Source organism: Dendrobium catenatum, unplaced genomic scaffold, assembly GCF_001605985.2.
Source record: "Dendrobium catenatum unplaced genomic scaffold, ASM160598v2 fragScaff_scaffold_1593, whole genome shotgun sequence".
Classification (NCBI taxonomy): Eukaryota; Viridiplantae; Streptophyta; class Magnoliopsida; order Asparagales; family Orchidaceae; genus Dendrobium; species Dendrobium catenatum.
The window spans coordinates 911,516-931,293 of NW_021320055.1; the positions used below are offsets into that span (position 1 = coordinate 911,516).

Genomic DNA, 19,778 nt, shown 5'->3' on the forward strand with positions numbered 1-19,778 from the left:
AAATCTTTATTTTCATTTAGGGTGTTAAGGTCACTATAGTCAATCTTATTTTCACAATCTTCATTAAAAAGTTTAGCAAAATATCTCATCCATCTTTGTTGAATATCATCTTCTAAGAAAAATATTTTTTGATCTTCATCTTTAATACACTTCACTTGAACTAAATCCTTACTACTCCTATCTCTTTGTTTGGCTAACTTATACATATATCTTTCTCCCTCTTTAGTATCTAATCTATTATATAAATCACTAAAAGCTAATGTCTTTGCATCGCATATTGCTTTCTTAGCATCCTTACGAGCAACTTTATATATTTCCCAATTATCAGAATTTTTAAAATTAAACCAATTTTTATAACAAAGCTTCTTATTTTTAATTTTTTCTTGCACATTAGGATTCCACCACCAACTATTTTTACTATTAGGAGCTTTTCCCTTTGATACTCCAAGGACATCTTTTGCAATATTCTTAATATCACTAGCCACTTTTTCCCACTTCTTAATATATAAGCCTCTAGATATTATATTTCTATGTACTCAAAGTGATTTTAGAAGATACTTCCAAAGAAAGTGTTTCTGATGAGGACATCGTCAGAGATTGCGACACATGTACCATCAGGAGATGCCGGAGATCGACGGCCACGATCATGATCTTTATTTTCATTATTTTATGTAGTAGTTTAATTTTATTTTATGTTTTTCCGTTTTTGCCCTTATTGGTATTTGGTAGCTCTTGTAGTCCAAGGGGCATTTTAGTCTTTTATTTTTCTTTGTCATTGTGAGGCCTATTTATATGACCCTTCTCTTGTAATAGTTAGTTTTTGATGAATGAAGAATATTTGCCACTTATGATCTCTTTGTGAGTTCACCTTCCTCGATTCTTAGTGAGTTCGTAGGAGAAGCTAGATCTCTTTGTGAGTTCTAGATCTTCTTGTTCTACCAATTTTCTTCCTTTGTTTCTTGTGATCGATTCATCGTTGTGGAGATTCGGGTTGGAGCATTCGTGAAGAGTGGAATTCACGCTTGAATCCAAAGATTTTCCCCTACTGATTTCCCTCTCTTGCTTTTTGCTGCCGTCTAATCCAAGCAGCAAAGCGGCCGGCCACCTTGTGTTTTCCCCTGTTTTCGCCGGCCAGAAAAGCAGCCACCACCGGCCAGCCTCCCGCCGGCCAGCGTCCGGCCACCCGCCAGCCAGATTCCCGCCGATCATCCCAGCCGCCCCTTCCTGCCGCCTCCCCACTTTGAACTCCAGAAATTGCCATTAATTTCTTTGAATAAACACCTTCCTAATTGGTGCTCATTCATTAACAAGCCATTAATGAGATTAAAGCCAAATTCAAATTTTCAAGTTTGAATTCCCTCTCATTTCAAGTTTTGGGAAGTTCTTAAGCTCTAATTAAATCTGAAATTAAAATTCAGATTTAATTGAATTTCTTACTTAAACTTGGATCCCACTCTCATAACTCCTAAATCTCTCTCTCTCCTCCTCATATGGCCGGCCACTCTTAGTGGGCCCCTCTCTCTTTCAAATGACATATTAACACCACAAATTCAGCCCAAATCCCCCCCTCTTTACCGCCCCCTTCCCTCCTTGATTTAATTTGAATTTCAAATTAAATACCACCATTAAACCTCCCAAATTCTGAAATTAATCAAAAATTCCTGCACGCTACCATGTGGATCCCACCATAACCAAGCTCCCCTCTTCTCCCGGATGCTCCATCAACTCCTGGCAAGAATGCATGGACGTTGGATCTTTAACGGCCGCCCACCCGCTCCTCCAAATCCGGCTTCTTCCCCGGCGACGAGTCCTCGCGGGATCACTTGTCTACTAGTGGCATCGCTAAGTCTACTTACGATTCTCCTCCGCTAGCCACCACTTTCAAAACGAGTGATGGACCTCAAGGTGAATGATCTAAATTTTAAACATGTGGCTTTAATTAGTAGTAGCTATTTGTATTATCTAGTTTATTTTGGTTATCTTTTGCAAGACTCTTGTAATTCTTAAATGTAATCACTGCCGTTAGCTTAATCTATCACGAATTTTCTTGAATCCAACTTGAGTAAGCTAGATTTTATCGTTAACATTGCAAAGTTAAACTCTCATTAATCTCTAACGTGCAATTCATGTTTCACCGCATGTTGTTTCACATCAGTTTCCATGGACTAATTTTTTTGTAGTGTGGTGTTTATATAGAATTTTCAACTACGGTAATATTAATATGTAAAGACTTTCTCTATTTAATAAAATTTTAACTAAAAATTACTGGAAATTACCTGAGAAATATGATATATGAATCACCAAAAATGTCTTTAACTAATATGTTGCCGGACTGGAGTGTTGTGTTTAATAACATTTGTATCCATGATTTCTTGAAAGTGTGCATCTTGCATTAATTAAAGCAGAAAGAAAAGTACAAGTGGGTACATGCTGGTATAGAAAATCCTAACTATGTCTTCCCAGGACAAAAGAAAAGCAAAAGGGGAGTAGTAGATCTATATAAAGCATTCCATATACAATTACAAGTAAGAGTTCAAGAGCCAAAAAGAAGAAACCCCTTGGTTGGCAAGGTGAGTTCCCCATTATGTTTATAGTACGTACCAACAAGATAAACTAGTGGTCATTTCATAGGATTGGGACACCAAAGAAGGGTTTAGTCTCCATGTTACTGTCCACTGAGGAGCATGCTGGGTGGGATGAGAGGCTTTGTTGGGCTGAATTTCAGCAGATGGCTGTTGTATTGTCTGCTTTGAAGGAGCATGGTGCTGATTTTTAGTGGGGCATGAGTCAATCTTGTGGCCAATGTAGCCAAAATTGAAGCATATATGAGAAAGTCCCTCATATTCAATTCTTTTGAAGAATCTTTCTTGCAACCCCATTATCCAAACCCCTCACTATAGCTGTCTTGCAAGGTCAATTTTAACACACACTTGAGCATAAGAGCTGTGTCCCCATGAGCTCGTTTTGGAGTCCATCCATAGAGGTTCCCCAATCATGCTAGCAATACAAGTGATGTTTGAAGTATCCCAATATATTAGGGGAAGTTGCGGTAGTCAAATCCAAATCGGAGAATAAAATCCTTGTAGAGAGTTGGGGGAGAACGTGGGTGACCACCAATCCAACCCCATGATGTTTTCAGCAATGGTCCAAAGACCTCCCACAAGCACGGTATCACGGGCATGTTCACTCTCAAAGATACATATGAAGCAGTTGAGAGCAATTGTAATCAATTGAAACTCTCCCAAGTGAGACCATCTCTTCATGAGCTTAGTAGGAAAAAAGTGGTGGAGAAGTCGATTGTAAATGAGCTTGCCCACCAGTGTGCTTTGATGTCTGGACAAATTCTCTTGGACTGACTCCATCCTGATTTTCATAGAAATACCATTCTCGGAGATGAACTCTTCCTTGAAAATCTTCTTCGATGGGATGAAACTGAGTTTGTTCCAGCCGAGAGACCCAAAAGGCTGGTAAGGGGCTCGAGCTGCTTGTTTGATGTACACCTGGCCAAAAATACCTAGCTGGCTAGTTGGGGCATAATCACAATCACCCTGTGTGCTGTTCACAGAATTCTTAACATACAATGGCTGTCCACACTTGTCTTGTTTGCTTCCAGAATCATTCAATTCAATATTAACTTCAGCATTAACTTCCTCATCCATTTGAATTTCATTGGCCACATCCATATAGACAGGAATTTCAGCTGAATCACGCACCTGGGGGTCCGCCTGAACCATTTCGCAAGCTGCTCTGGAGGAGTTAGCTGAAAACTGTAGCTTTATGTCTACTAATTATTCAATACTAAAGGATAACTTACGATAAAGTTTTTGGCCGTCTTTTAGCACACATTTACATTTATTATTCAGTTTTAATCAGTTGTTGAATCTTGCCATTATGGCAAACTTTATGGAGCTAGCTCTTAAAAAAGTATTTCAATTCATTTTGGTAACTTGGACTATAAATATTCAGGCTCTACTTAGTGTAATTCGTGCTTACTATTTCCAACGCTGCAGATCTCAAACAAGCCTCAAAACATTTTAAATAATTTACAAAAAATATTGAGCTTTTGCTTGAAAGTTTCTTCCCATATTATTGACTTTTTTATTTTTCAGCACATTCTTCAAAGAATTCCATGAATGCCTTGCTAAAACAGTCAAATCATTGTTGAAAAATTCTGAGACCTCTGAAGCCATTTTTCTCAGCCCAAAGAGGGGTGATTCATTGGACAAGTTTCTAGCAAAAATCAAAGATACGGGTCTAGATTATGATCTGATTGAGGACTATGATAGTAAAGTTTGGAATCTTCATCAGAAATTTCGAAATGAAAATGACAGCTGGCCCAACTATGATGAAGATCACTGTTATCCTCTCCTCCTAAGGATCACCTTGCAAAAACCAAAGACCGCTTCTACAACAAAGCCGCCCTGAATTGGTAAAGCCTCTTTCTTTTCTTTTATTTTCTTTCTTTCTTTTTTTTTTTTTTTTTTTTTTTTTTTTTTATTTTTATCCTACTTTGAATCCAAACAAAATGATTTGTGAGCATGCGCTCAAGATTGGACTTGGTGGCATCAGATGATTTTGCATGGATGGCTTGAAAGTGATCAATTATTTTCTCTTTTGGGAGAAATTTTTTGATGATTTCTATGATTATTAGTTCCACTAAGTTATCAATTGAATAAGAAAAAGGTTAAAATGGTTGACGTGGAAGCTACAAGGAAATCAAGAATAAGCAGGGAAAAACCTGCAGAAATAGAGAATTATAAAACTAGTGTTTGTACTGTATATTTCTTCAATACCCTTTTCTCATATAACTTTTCTTCTATATAGTATTGCTACTGACCAGAGAACGATACTATATTAGTTATGACGGTCCAAAAGCTGAGAATATACATAAAGATGTATTAAATAGTAATAAAGCAGAAAGTATAATGGGGAAGAACGGAATGGCTGTAATGTGCCGCAGGAATAAGATAGTCCACACCAGTTCTCCTCCGCTTCAAAGCAACTCGCACTCGAGGTAAGAAGTTATATGCTGCCCATGCTGGATGGATGATAAACATAGATATCGGCTAAATTAAAAGTGGAAGAAGCATATCTGACGGTAGATCAACAATGAAAGTATTATCATTGATACGCTTGACAATAAGTATAGGTCCCATTTTGCGTGGACTTAATTAATTTGGAGTATGTGCCTGGATGAAATCGTTCTTTGCTAGTCGGACCATAACAAGATCATCTGTCTGGAATACGTTTTGTCGACTGTGAGCATCCACTTGTTGTTTATATTGGGTGTTTGCTGTAGTGAGTTTTGCACGAACCTCTTCCAGCATGTTGGTAATTCTTTCAGTTGTATAAGAAGCTGTTTGTTGTGGCATTTGGGGATAATAGCAATGTCCACTAAGTGGTTGAGGGCTTTAGTATATACAATATTGAAAGGGCACTTGCCCGTTGATCCGTTGGCCATGAAATTGTAACCAAATTCGGCTTGGCAAAGAAATTCATCCCATTGCTTTAGATGGTTTTGAGCAAGGCATCTTTACATATTATCGAGAATACGGTTCACAACTTCAATTTGACCATCCGATTGAGGGTGATAAGTTGAGTTCAATTTGTTTTTTAGTCTTGAAGCATTTCCAAAGCTCTCTCTAAAATGGACTAACAAATTTAACATCACAATCTGAGGTGATGATGCGGGGAATGCCATGGAGGCGATTGATCTCTTTAAAGAAAAGGAGGGAAACATTTAAGGCAACAAATGTCTTCTTGCATGCTACGAAGTGAGTCATTTTGAAAAATTTGTCAACAACTACCGTAATAGAATCAACTCCCTTCTTTGCTCAAGTCCAGTACAAAAATTCATGCTTTGTCAACAACTACCGTATAGCTCCCATTTTGCGTGGACTCAATTTCTACTGAAGAACTCTATAGGTTTATCCTCCCTTGATAAGACAGCTCCTATGCCTACCAACAAAGTGTCCATGTCATCATGAAAATGTTTGTTAAAATCTTGTAGGATTAAAACTGGAGTGAAGCTTAAAGCTAATTTCATCGATTCAAAACTATTTTGTTTTTCTTGTGCCTATTTAAATTATTTGGTTTTGAGACAATTAGTGATTGGTGCCATAAGAATGTTGAATCCATGAATAAATCGTCGATAAAAATACGCAAGCCCATGAAAATTGCAACCTCTGAAACTGATTGTGATGGTGGCCAATCCAATATGGCAGAGACTTTGCATGGATCCATATGGACGTTGATGGAGGATATAATGAAACCAAGAAAGTGAACATATTTTGTAGCAAATTCGCATTTTGGAAAATTTAAGTATAGCTTGTGAACTCGCAATAGGCCAAAAATGGCTGCAAGATATTGTAAAATATTTTCAAATGTTGAACTATAAATCAATATATCTTCAAAATAAACGACACAAAATTTACCCATAACATATTTGAGTATCTCATTCATTAGGCACATGAATGTTGACTGTGTGTTACACAGAACAAAATGCATGACTTTCTATTCATAAAGTCGTTCACGCATTTTAAATGCTATTTTTCATTCGTCTCTGGGTCAAATTTGTATTTGATGATACCCACTACATAGTTCTAATTTTGAGAAGATGGAAGCTCCAGCCAACTTGTCCAGCATGTCCTCGAGTCTAGGTAATGGGAATCAAAACTTGATGGTTATCTTATTTATGGCTATGCTATCCACAAATGTATGCCAAGAACCATCCTTCTTTGGTATGAGCAATATAGGAATAGAACAAGGGCTTAGACTTGGTTGTATCTAACTTTTTTGTAGCAAATCTTCTAAAATTTCCTGTAGAGCATTATGTTCTTTGAGGCTCATCTTATAATTCGGAATATTTGGCAACGTTCCGGCAGGTTGAAAATCAATTTGATGTTGCAAGTTATGAAGAGGTGGTAAACAAAAGGGAAATTCATCTGGAAATTAAGTGAGCAAATGACTTATTTCTTGTGGTAATTCTGGATGTTCTGTGCAGGTGTGCTACATGGTGACAACCAAAGCAAAAATTGCAGAAGTTTTCTTCCACGAATGCAACACGGCGCACCTAATCACGATGTACATAACAAACTTTTCTGGCGTGGTTTTGGTAGAAACATCAGTGGACTGAGGTAACAATCAGATTTTGTGGTCCTTCCATTCAAGAGAGTATGTATTAGAGCGTCCACCGTATATGGAAATAGAATAGAATTGGCAAGGCTGGCCCAAAATCAAATAACATACATCCATTTCAAGCACATCATAGAGAACTTCACACATATAGTTCTTCCCTATATAGAATGTAACTCGGCACGTATCCGTCAAAAGACGATCCAAGTCCTTTTTAACCCAACTAATTTTGTAAGTATTTAGGTTGTTAGTTGTTTTGAGTTGTAGTACTTGAACCAAGGATTTAGAGGTAATATTCTCAGTGCAGCTGCTACCAATGAGCACATCACAGACTTTGCTATTGCTGGTGCTGTGTTCAAAAAATGAAATGGTGTTGGGAATTAGCAACCTGCCGTGGGACCAATAACAATTTCTCCATCTCACAAACACAAGTTCTCCTTCATCAGCCTTTAATTCTTTCATTTCAACATCTTTCTCCCTTGCTGCAATAGACGCTTCTTTTGTCGCATAGTCCAATAACTACAGTTGTCGGTGAGGGCATTCCTTAGATTTATGCCTCGAAATGATGAAAGCATTTGATGGTTGTGGGTTTAGCATAAGGATTTTCTTTTGTAGGCATTTTTGTTTTGTTTGGTGCTTTTGGTTTAGCACTAGTCCTGACAACATTCCCTACCTACCCTGGTGCTATTTAACCTACAGGGACTGAACCTCTGTTTCCATCAACTGTTTGCTCACTTGAATATCGACGAACGGAATGGCTACGAGAATGTCTGTTAATTTGTAATTCGACCTTGAGAGTGAAGTTTATCTCCTATGATAATGTCCAAACTAAATTTACTTCTAGTTTTTGCTAGACTCATTCAAATTATTTCGAGCACTTAACCTAAAGAATTCGTCATTATACTTACTGACAGTTTGATTGACTTGCAAATGATGTTGATACTTTAACCACAACATTTGCTCGAAATCGGTGGGTAAAAAATACCCCCTTAACAACTATTTCATGCAGTACTAGTCTATGACACAACCCTTTCCTTCTCGCCTCCTCTGCTGCAAGAGTTGCATCCATCATGCACTGGCTCCCCCCTTTCAATCTACAGGCGACATATTTCACTTGTTTGTCAAGGTGGAATCTCCATGTACTTAAAGAATGTTTCAATTACTCGCTTCCGGTGAAGATAGTCTTTGATGTGAAGTTGTCCGTAATAAAAGGGGAATGCCTAACTTCACGCGGAATTCACCTTGCTGCTGGTGTTGGGCATTTCGTCGTCGTGGCAGCTCATAATAATTTTGGTGGTTGTCCTATGCAGTTTGAAACATCAAAATGCTGTTGTAACTCACCATCATCCTCTGAATCAAAACCAGTGTGAATTGCTCCGTTGGGAATACGAGCACTTTTCTTACCTATTGCGAGTGTGGTTGCCGACTTCGAGAATCGTCCTGCATTGCTAGTCATCCCAACCAATTTCATTGACTGAATTTCATTCCTAATTTTCACATAAAAACGAAAAATCTCGGTAGTAAGTTGCTCCAATTGGGAAGTAATACTCGATTGAGCTGCACGAAGGGAATCTAAGCTTCGATCATTGTCGAGAGCTGCCCGCTTACTGATTTCCGCCATTAACGCCCGTTGCCGAGCTTTGATACCAATCTGACATGGAAGCTATAAGGAAATCAAGAATAAGCAAGGAAAAACCTGCAAAAACAAAGAATTATAAAACCAGTGTTTGTACTGTATATTTCTTCAATACCCTTTTCTCTTACGACTTTTCTTTTATATACTACTGCTGCTAACCAGAGAACGATACTATAGTAGTGATAACAATCCAAAAGCTGAGAATATAGGAAAGATGCATAAAACATTAATAAAGCAGAAAATAGAGTAGTTGGGAAGAACTAAATGGTTGTAATGTGCCGCAGGAATAAGATAGTCCATATCAATGGTCCTTTCACTTTTTGTATGGGGCCATTGTAATCATAACTATCTTAAATGTATTCAATTTAGTCTTTTAACCTCAAATATGATTCAGAATAGTTCATTTAGTAAATTGTTTTATATAAGTTTTGAAGAGTTGAGAGACTCTTATAAATAAGTAATCTAGAGACTATTTTGAACTTTTTTTTCTCGCATCATTTTATAAATTAAACTTTGATGCAGATTTTGAGTTAGCCTTCAAGTACTTGTGCTTATAAACCGCTCAGTTTTCAGTATCTACCCATTTGATCTGTAGTGTGAATTATGTGATAATTGCTAGAGTAAACCTTGTCAAATTATAGAGAAAGCTTTGTTTCTTTATATCAAGCATGCTTAGTTTTAGTCAGAGCACCTTTTTCCTTAGTGAATTTCATCATAATACTTTTGCAAAGTCTTAATGATATTGCAAGTCTGAACAGAGTTTTGGGATGGCGTCTATATACTGCTAAAATTTGAGTACGGCTAACTTTTAAGGATTTTGGCCTTGAAAATACCCTTAAATGCTCAAATAAATGACTATGAGAAAATGCCTTTGTCGGTGAACTGATAGGAGCTCAATGACTTGTATGTTGTACAAAATTGGGGTGAATATTGAGAATAATTTAAGAGAATATGAAAATTGGTTGATATGTAGAGATTGTTGGCATGATTGCTTTAGCCTTTTGTTGAAAAATTGATGCAAGATGGGAGTCAATCTGTTTTGCCTTGGTGCTTGAGCAATTGAACTAGGCTCGGGTGAACTTGGGTTTGCTCAGCCCATCGAGATCCTCTTTGCTCGAGGGTGTATCTTCTCATGCGAAGGAAGTGATCGATAGGGATGGCCTTCTACTTAACCCTTACTCTAATGTTGAATGGAGAGTTTCAATGCGTGAATTGAAAATCTAGCGAAGATGGGTAACTTTCTGATAGGAAATGGATGCAATTTCTCGAAATCAGCAAACGATAATAAGAAATTAGGAAGAAAAACACACCAAAGCTATTTTTATTACAAGATATATGAAAGTAAATAGCAAGATACAGCTGGATCTTCAATTGGAGAGGAAGATCATGCTCTCTCAAATCCCTAACCACCAGCTAGAGCCCAAATAACCTAAGAATAAATTAAATTCAACAAACTCCGAAAACATTATTTGAAATCATCCTATTGTTAGCCTTAAATAGGCTCCCATAATTCCCTCCCAAATCAGCCCTCTTTTCCTAAATAATTCCCTTTTAGATTTGAATTCAAATTAGTTTTTTTTTTCCTAATTAATTCTATCTCAGTTGTGATTAAAATTTTTCTAAACAATCCCCCATTAATTCCCCCTGCTTTTCTCTAAATAATTCCCTCTTAAATTTTGAATTCAATGTAGATATCTTGCTTAAATAATTCTCTTTGATTAAGAACCTTCTTAAACAGCTCTCTCTTGACTAAGAAACTTCGTGATTCCCTCCAAATCAAATCGGCCGGTCAATCACTTTCATCTAGGTGGGAGGTGAGGAAAGTTTAAAGTGGGCATTGTTCAATCGAATTTACTTTGTATGGACTTCACAGTTCTTCAAAAACAAGAGGTCCAATGTCTTCTTTTAGGATTTTTTTTTGAAGTTAATGATGAATGATGATGAAGAACTGTCTCATGTCGACAATATTGAGTGTTATAATGTTGATGGCGATGACAATGAGAGGGGTTGATGATTTATTAGCCTTAGGGAAAGTTTGGCCAAGGTTCCAAATAAATGTGAAAGGTGTATAAAAAATAAAAGAACACTTGTAATGGTTGTAGTGGTTGCAAATGGTAAGATGTAAATTTGAGCTCCGTAGCTTATGGTGCTGTGACTATGAGGTGGAAGGGCTTGTAAGATTTAGATTGAGTGAACTAGCTTTCTAGCAACAAATGGAGGCTGAGAGCTTCTAAATGGAATCAAAATCTCTGCGTTTGGGTTTATTAAAGGCTTCGGGAATTGGGATGATTTTATGTATGTGGATGCTATTATGATGATCATATTGTGGGAGCGGAGTTTGAGAAGAAGCATAAGAAGCTAGATGGTAAGTATCTCTATCAAAAGTAACGACTGGGCAGTGGTCACTAAGGCTTTGTTTGAGGTAGTTTTATTACTACTTTTTAAAATAATTTTTTAATTCAAAAAATTTTAGCACTAAAAATTTGTTTTAAAAAATAATAAGAAAGCTGTCCCATATCAAGCCTAAGGTTTCATTTGGGACAGTTTTTGTACTGCTTTTAAAATGGCTTTTTAGTACAAAAATTTTAAATTCAAGAAATCTTTGTATTAGAAAGCTGTTTTAGAAAGCAAGAAGAAAGTCATCCCAAACAAAGCCCAAGTCTAGAGCCAAAAAGCGAGGTTTCTCAGTTTTTGTTAATGATGCCAAAACTTCTTTCATTGCATGATGAAAGAAGTTTTATACTAGAAAATTGTTTTAGAAAGCGATAAAAAAACCAAAATTTTTTGATGTTTTATAAAACAGATTTATAATACCAAAATTTCTTGAATTAGAAAGTTTTATACTAGAAAATTGTTTTAGAAAGCGGTAAAAAAATCATCCCAAATGAAGCATAAGTCTAGAGCCAAAAAAGCGAGGTTTCTCACTTTTTTGTTAATAATGCCTAACTTCTTTCATAGTATTATTGGCATAGCCACCTTTTATTTTAAAAATTTACATAATAATCCTAACTAGTTGAGAGAGAGAGAAAGAGAGATTCTTAAGCCGCCTTCAAAATTCTAATTGAAAAGTTCGTTTTGTTTTGTCAACTTATAAAAGTAGAAGAAACAAAAATTCTAAATTTATTCTGCATTCCCCTCTTGTGCTTCCCTCGCCTATATTCTGCGACGTATACAGCCCGATCTTCAGGAAGTCTAAGCTAAGTTGGATTTGAGTTGCCGGACTTGTCTCAATCAATTAGTTATTCACATGTCTTCAATGCTACCACAGTCCAAATGTGTTTGTATGACACGTATATAATGAGCTTGTGATGAGGTGGAAGAACAGCTACTGTTAGTATCTTATATCCTTTATAGTGTCATGAGTCATCTTTGCCTTTGTTAGGTGGTTGGATAATATTTTTTAAGTTTAGGGTTTAGGGTTTAGGCTGTCGTATGCTTCACAGGTATGTTAGAGATCTAACGGGGCAATGTGTCATGATAGGGTTTGACCCTAATTTTGGAATTATCTGTTTTACAGTACCGTATTTTTCTCTTATAAATATGTTGTAAACAACTTAGGGTTAGTAAGTTGTTTTGTTCTCTGTGTTTTTTCTATAGTGAAGTCGTTCTCCTTTCTCTCCAGTGTTTTTTCTCATATTTGAATTTTTCACGTAAATCCTTTGTGTTCACATTTGTGTTTTGCAGATCATGATTTATTATTTTTCTTTGTGTTTGGTTCATTGTACCCTAAGAAGGTTAATTCAATTTTTAGAATTCTGATTCATCAGATTCCTTCTGTTGTTCTTGGATACATCTCTGCTTCACCGCTTTTAGGTTTTAAGATTCCCTTTCATTTTTAGTAGATTGATTGCCCTACTAATCTCCAATCATCCTCCCTTTATAGGCCACTTAGTTCTAAGAAATTATTAAGTGCAGAGTCCGGACGTGTCCGGAGGTCAATCAGAGCGCGCCACATCATCCGAACACCGCACGCAATAATTTTTGCCTTGTTCTTGCTCCCACGGGAGGTACTTTTCAACTATCTCAAGCCGCTCTCCGACTTGTAGTCACATGCTGATTCCAGTTAAAAATATATATATTTCGGCAAATGTTTTAATTATTTTTTATCTATAAAAAATAAAACATAGAATTTTATACAATTACATATAATAATAATGCCAAATATTGCATCTGAAAGTTCATTCTTTTGGATCACACTAAATATTATTTTTTTTTCCTTCATTTCAGGCCCCAAAAAAGGAACAAAGAGGTCAACACACGCAATTTGATATCATGGATGGATTAAATAAAAATCAATGTCTGCAAATTGGAAGCAAAGCTTGGATTGGTGTGATTTTTCAAAGATTAAGACTTTGCATTAATGAATATTTCCACGTTTTAAATATTTATTAAAAATAAGACTTCCTAGGTTTAAAATTCTTCACCGGTGGTTGATGCCTAGCTTTCATGGAAATCTTAGTTTGGTATTTTACAATATCAAATATATTAAATAATATCTAAATTTTCATTAAAATATAAATTTGCTTTTTTTAGTATGTCAATGATTGGTATTTTCAACATATATCATTGAAATCAACGCTATTTATAAAAGTTATCATATAATCCACAAAAATGAATTAAAATTATTAATATATTTTATCAAAATTAATATACTCTCATGTTTGTTCATTTTCCATCTATTTTGAATTCATCTTGTCCAAATGAATTTGAAATGCATCACAATGCCAATATGATTTTGTGAAATTATTCTACGCGGAGATCAGATATAGAATGTCGTTCGGAGATCAATCAAAATGCATTGCGTTAGCGGTACCGAGCCGCAATATTGAGCGAAGGGGTGATGTGGCGTATTTTGGTTGGTCTCCTGAAGATGTTTGGCGTCCGCTTAGAATAATTAATATGAGATTTATGATCGCTCTCGTGACCATGAACATGTAACTTCCTCGCTGTGTAACTTCCACCTACGACTAATATGGCATTGCCAAACTTGCAATGCCATCACAATTTTGATGAACCTATAATGTTTGCAACTTATCTAAGTTTTCCCCCACCACGCTACCGACTTGCCACCATAATCACAACACTCTTGTCACATGTAGTTCTCTCGTCTCCGATGAAACCGCTTGCGTTATATAGGTTTCTTTTTTTATTTTTCATAGTTTTACCTCTCATCTTCATTAGTTCCAATCAAACACAAGAAATTATCTATGAATTTCAAATACCTTATTTTAATGCTTTTAAAAGTAATTTTATAGTACAAAATTTTCTAATTCAAAAAATTTTTAAACAAAAAATTTACTTAAAAAGTAGTTAGAAAACTAACTCAAACGAATCATTAAATAAATTGTATAAAAAATATTAAATAAAACTTGTAAATAAGCTAATTTTAAAGGGGAATATTGAATGATCTTGATTGCCTAGAATTTGACCAAGGACAATCAATCATTGTATAATGGGATTGAGCAAATTTAGGCTAGTAGGTTGGTGGAGGGTTGTTAGTGGTAGGGGACCCCTTTGCTTTAAAAATAAATATTTATTTCCAATAAATTTTCTTTAAACAAATCATTTAAATATAAATTACTAAAACATTTTTGAAAATTTACATACCTCATAATCCTCTTAAATATAAAAATATAATCTAAAGATTTTTTTTTTCAAGTTGGCTAAAATTTTTCAAATTGATTTTTAACTTTGAGTCTATTAAAACTCTAATAGATTTCAAATATAATTATTACCTCTAAATATAAAACAATTTCTCTTGCTTTCTCGTACTTGTAAATAAAATCTTTCAACATATCTATATGAAATCTTTATTGGATGTTCGACACAACAGTCATCATTAGCCATCATAATCACTCAGCTGTCATCGTTTGACTAAAGCCCCCATTTGACTATCAACATTTGATTGTTATAATCAATTCATTATCATTTGACTACTTTTGTCTAACCACCATTATCTAATCACTACTATCCAATTGACATCGTCTGACTTTCGTCTTCGTCCACTCACTCTAAGAAAGAGCGGACTTTTGTAATTTCAAATGCATCATATATTATTTTAACCAAGTTAGGCCTTAATTTTTCTTCCATTTTTTTTAATTTTTCATGTAAAAACTTTAACGCCTCACAAAATTAGGACATAAAACTCTCTTTCTATTGCTAAGAATCTTTTAGCACATAATAAAATATAATAAACATGTAATTAACCAAGATAAGATAGCTTTTAATATTTTAATCTCAAAAACAGCCAAACACATCTCACATTAAAAAAATCACTAATCACCATCATACGGTCATAATTTTTAATTAGTCCAATCCAATACACATTACAATAATTAATCTTGTATTAATATTCTAAATCCTAAACCCTAATCCTAAATTATGAACCTCTAATCCTTCCAATGCCTCTCACACTCCATTAGATTATTAGATGCTTTAAGCACTCAATATACCTAATAATATACAAAGGGAGTGTGGGGCCCATAATGATCTATTTTTCCTTAATCAAATTTTGATGAATATGAAATTAAAAATTATTAATTTTTTAACATGAGTATCATTAATATTTATATTATACTCATTTTAAAATAAATTCAATAATTTTGATATTCATCTTAACAAAAAAAAAATTTGATCATATCTAACATTGTTAGAAAAAGAGACGGTGGAGGTGCGTTAGCCAAAAGACGATAACGCTAGCGAAGATTGTCGGCCACGCGTTTATTGCGACCGCGCTGCTCGTGTCCACCACACCCATGAATACCATTGTGTCGTTGATTAATGGTACCTTCGCGACTGTCGGAATCTTCTCCCCTGCCTTTTGGCTGTAATAAAAACAAAAAAATCTCAAAATTAAAACAATTCTTAACAAATTTTATTTATTAATCATAATTGTAATTAACAACTTAACTAGGTCCATATAATACAATTTAGAGAAATTTACGTACATACCACTTTATAACATTCTATTTACATATCTAACACCTAAAACTTTAATATTACATACATACCACCCTATATTATTTTAATATCAAATATACCACTTATATTTCTTTCCTACCACTCATATATTTCATTTCTACCACTCATATTTCATATAAAAATGAACAAAAAATATTTTTTACTTTAAAAAATACTTTAATAATTAATAATAGTGAGTAATTTTAATGATTCTGAAAATATTTACATGGGAAAAAATTCAAAGTAAGTTTACTTATCAGAAAAAGATGGAGACAGATAAAAGAGAGGATACACCAATAATCCCACAATTGCTGGAAATCCAGCTAAAAAGCTATTCTTGCTACGTTTGAATTACGCGCTTTCCAGTAAGCACTTATCAATTATCACCAAACAGATAAAAAAGATGCAGAGAAAAGAGGAGAGAGAAAGTGGAGCTGCTGTGTACCTGGTTGTAGCAGGGCAGAAAGTGATTTCGTAATCCGTTCCGGTGGCGCAGGTGAAGGTGGAGCTGGCGTCGTCGTAAGCGTAGCTGTAAGCTCGAGGACAAGCGTTCTTGAAGAATTCCGAGTAGGATGATGGCTTGCAGGTGTTTGGATTCCCGTACTCCCCGCTGCAGCAAAACTCCGGCTTTCCGAAGGCCTCGCAGGCGCTCCGGCAAGCGACGCTCTTGCCTTCATCGTCGCCGGCGAAGACGCGGAGGTCCGATGGACAGAGGCCGTTGATATCAACTGCGCAGCCAGTGGCAGTGCATTTTCCGGTGGCGGCGCCGCTCTGAGGGACGATGAGGACGGGGAGGTTGTAGCCGTCGACGAGGCTGACGTCGAAGAAGTCTAGGCCGCCGCTGCCGGCGAGAGTGAACTCGGCGAGAGTTGTCGGTGGGGCGGCGCCGCTGGAGCAGGCGAGGGTGCCGGAGCCACAGTCACCCGTGGAGCAGGAGAATTTGGCGGTGGATGGGTCGGTGGAGCAGAGAGTGCGACCCCAGAGGCGGCCAGACCAGGACGGCGACATCGCAACCGCGCGCGACTCGCCGCGGGAGAGGGAGAAGCCGGTGGTTGAAACCGGCGCTGTGCCGGCGCCAGAGAGGATGCCCGGCCAAACGGTATAGCCGCAGTTGTTGGTGATAGTAAACGTAGTAGAGATCGCTACTGTAAACGCATAAAAAAGACAACTTTGTTAGAAATTGAAACAGGGGAAAGAAAGAAAACAGGGGAAAATTCTGTCTCACCTGGAGATAAGAGGGACAGAAGACTGAGAAGAAGCCGAAGGGAGGAGGGGAAGGAAGCCATTTTCATCCTTCGACGGAAATGTGAAGAGGAGTAAGAAGAAGAAGAATATAATTATGAAGACTGAGAGGAGATTCGGGATTTATAAAGGAAGATTATACTAGGAAGGAAAAAGGAAACGGTGTTTCTCTCTTATTTTGACTACTTGAAGTTGGGTTACAGCAAAAATGCTGTGGATATTTGTGCATTTCTCAGTGTATGAAAAATATAATTTTTAAATATGTCGGCAGTTTGTTCATGCAAATATCTTTTAATGGAGAGATGTGATAGAACATGAGGAGTTTTGATTGTTTTTTAACTAACTAAGGTCCAATCATAAATTAAATGCTGTAGAGCAGAAAATAAAATTTTATTTTAAATATTAATAATGAATATAAATTACAAAATATCACACTTATATGAACTCTGGAGACAGACCTCATAGATTTAAAAGTTTGAATGATTTGAAGTCACCCAAAAGGTTTGGGAGATCTTTGAGGATTGTTAGGGTGGTCTTTCTCTTGGAGGTTAGAGAAAAGGTCATGGAGGCCGCTGAAGATGATTGTAATGATACTTCCACTTTGGAGCGAAGGATGAGATGACATTGAATGGGTGGGGAGGCCATTGAGAATGGCTTGGGGTCCAGTCTTTAGGTTGTGTGCATATCACATGAACTACATTGATGATCATAGATCATTTCCAGTCGAAAAACTCATTTTTCACTTCAAAATACAGTAATTCATCTCCAATCGAACTTTCTTAGCACCAAAAATAAAAATAAAAAAAAAATTGTGTATATTTTTCTCAATCACACATGCTACCCTTTTTCTCCTCCGCTTTCTATATTTCTCTAAAAAATGCGTTTGTGAACGATGCGACGCCAATATTAGTGTTGCATTGTTAAAAAAAATGAGAGAATGGTGTGCATTTTGCCGTTTGATTGTAGAAGTTTGCGGATGCCTGATAGGGGTATGGAGTTTGGTTGGAGATGCCCTAATTCAAATTTGATTTCATAATTGTTCATCGAAAAGATTTCATTATAGTCGTGTCTTTGTTCATTGATCTTACTTCATGAACAATTGTTTTATGAAGTTATCTAAGTGGTCACTTTTTTTTATTTAAATGTGGAATTCCCCATTATTACGATGTGGGTTTCTTTCCCTAACTTGCGGTCTCATCTTTTTTTATCTCGCATTCTCCACGGTTTGGGATCGTTATTTGGTTAACCCCTTAAAATTGATAATGCCACTACGTGTAATTCGCCCCCTTCTGTTGTTCGCGTCCTTGTCGAATTAGACATCACTAAACCTTACCCTGGTAGAGTTTTTCTTGGTCCGGAGAAGTTTGGATATGTTCAGTTGGTGTAAATGGAAGCCTTTCCTCATTATTGTGGTCATTGCAAGTCCCTTGGACATTCTTTTTTTCTGAAATGACCTAGTTTGCACCCTACTCATGTTGTGAATTATGTAAATGCCTTATATGACCCTCTTATTGTTGGTCAGATTGCTAAGGTTTTGCCCAAGCCGTTGCCTCTTGTTTCATCTTTTGCTTTTGATATCGAAGCATATGAAAATGATATTTTGGGTGCCAATAATTATTCGGTTAAACCTATTGCTTACAAGGGATTTGAGTTTTGTTGTGCCTTCTGAGGTTGTTGTTGTAACCCTTAATCTCTATGAATGGTTGTCCTTCTCCTATTGATTTGGATCCTACCATGAACTGTGTTGTGGGTGATGTTGCTGTTGACAATTTGGATGATGGTATTGGGGGTTCTGCGGACCTCTCACTCTTCCTACTTTTTACTTCTACGTCAGTTAATGATCAAACTAAAATTGATAACACAGCTTTATTTCCTACTGATTACCAGCCACTTGCTTCTCCTATTGTTGTTGAGATGAATTTTTGCCTTGTTAATGCGGCGGTGTTGGCTGTTTCTTCTAACGATGAGTCACCCCGTGCTTTATCTAAAAAGGAGTTGTCGCATGATATTGCAAATCCGACTGACATGTATCCTTTATAGATGTTCTGATCTCTCTAATTTTAAATGTTGCTTTGAAAGCTCATTTGTCTTTGACAAGGAGAATAATTCTTTGAATCACTCTGATTGGCTGGAAGGATTTACTTCCTCGCCTCGCGAGGGTATTAGGGAAGAATTGGATGATATGGTGGATGATTTATATAGTTTGAATGCTGGACGGGTCGTTGAAAAAGCTTTTTGTCATGGTGGTATCAAACGGGGTAGGCAAAAAGCCAAAATGAAGAAGTTGTTTTGCATGTTGTGGTTGTCTTTTGTTGTTGGCCTTCTGTGCCTTATCTGGTTTGAGGTTGGTGTTGGTTCGGTTGCTGGCTGGACTTGTATTTTGGTGGGGTTTTACTGTGTTGTTGGTCCCCCTTTTTTGGATTACCTGGTGGGGTTGTTGGCTTGTTGGTTTTGTTTCTTGGCTTCTTTGAAATCGCTTCTATGGTTATTTTTCTTTGAGTCGGACAATGATGTGATAGTCCTCGTGCTCGCCCCCTAGTCAGCTTTGGCTTGATTTGGAAACCTTGGTGGTTGATCCTTCGTTCTGGCCTTCTTTCTTTACTGGGCTTTCTTGCTACTTCATATTATGCCTCCAACGGATGGTCTTTGACTGACAACAATATGACGCTCTTGTGGCCTTCTTTATTTCTAACTTTGATTTATTGCTTTTTTAGGTTGCATTGAAATCTATCATTTACTTGGCTAGTTTCAGCCTTGTATTTTCCTTTTTGATCTTTTTTTGGACCTTTGGATGTTATCCCCTTTT

The 19,778-nt window shown here is 36.5% G+C and overlaps 2 protein-coding genes across 10 annotated transcripts in view; one reads left to right on the forward strand and one right to left on the reverse strand.

The window, feature by feature from the left end:
* Window positions 1-13,193, forward strand: part of LOC110104296 (calmodulin-lysine N-methyltransferase) — a 34,739-nt gene extending 21,546 nt beyond the window's left edge. For 2 of the 9 annotated variants that reach the window (XR_002304032.2, XR_002304037.2), the window contains 4 exons: window positions 4,110-4,429; window positions 7,004-7,136; window positions 12,654-12,777; window positions 12,998-13,193. Coding sequence is in view for 2 of the 9 variants with exons in the window: in XM_020833334.2 (XP_020688993.1) it covers window positions 4,110-4,425 (316 nt within the window). In the remaining 7 variants the exon portion in view is untranslated. Of the gene's footprint in view, window positions 1-4,109; window positions 4,430-7,003; window positions 7,616-7,833; window positions 11,114-12,653; window positions 12,778-12,997 lie in introns of those variants that run through there. The other 7 variants (XR_003703065.1, XR_002304036.2, XR_002304035.2 and 4 more) reach the window with 7 other exon arrangements.
* A 1,849-nt stretch (window positions 13,194-15,042) lies between these two features.
* On the reverse strand, window positions 15,043-17,223 carry LOC110104338 (thaumatin-like protein 1b). Its single transcript, XM_020833398.2, has 3 exons — window positions 16,956-17,223; window positions 16,176-16,875; window positions 15,043-15,594 (listed from the first exon to the last, which is right to left on the reverse strand). The coding sequence occupies exons 1-3, from the start codon at window positions 17,020-17,022 to the stop codon at window positions 15,420-15,422; spliced, it is 942 nt and encodes a 313-aa protein (XP_020689057.1). The 5' UTR covers window positions 17,023-17,223; the 3' UTR covers window positions 15,043-15,419.
* Window positions 17,224-19,778: the final 2,555 nt, after the last annotated feature.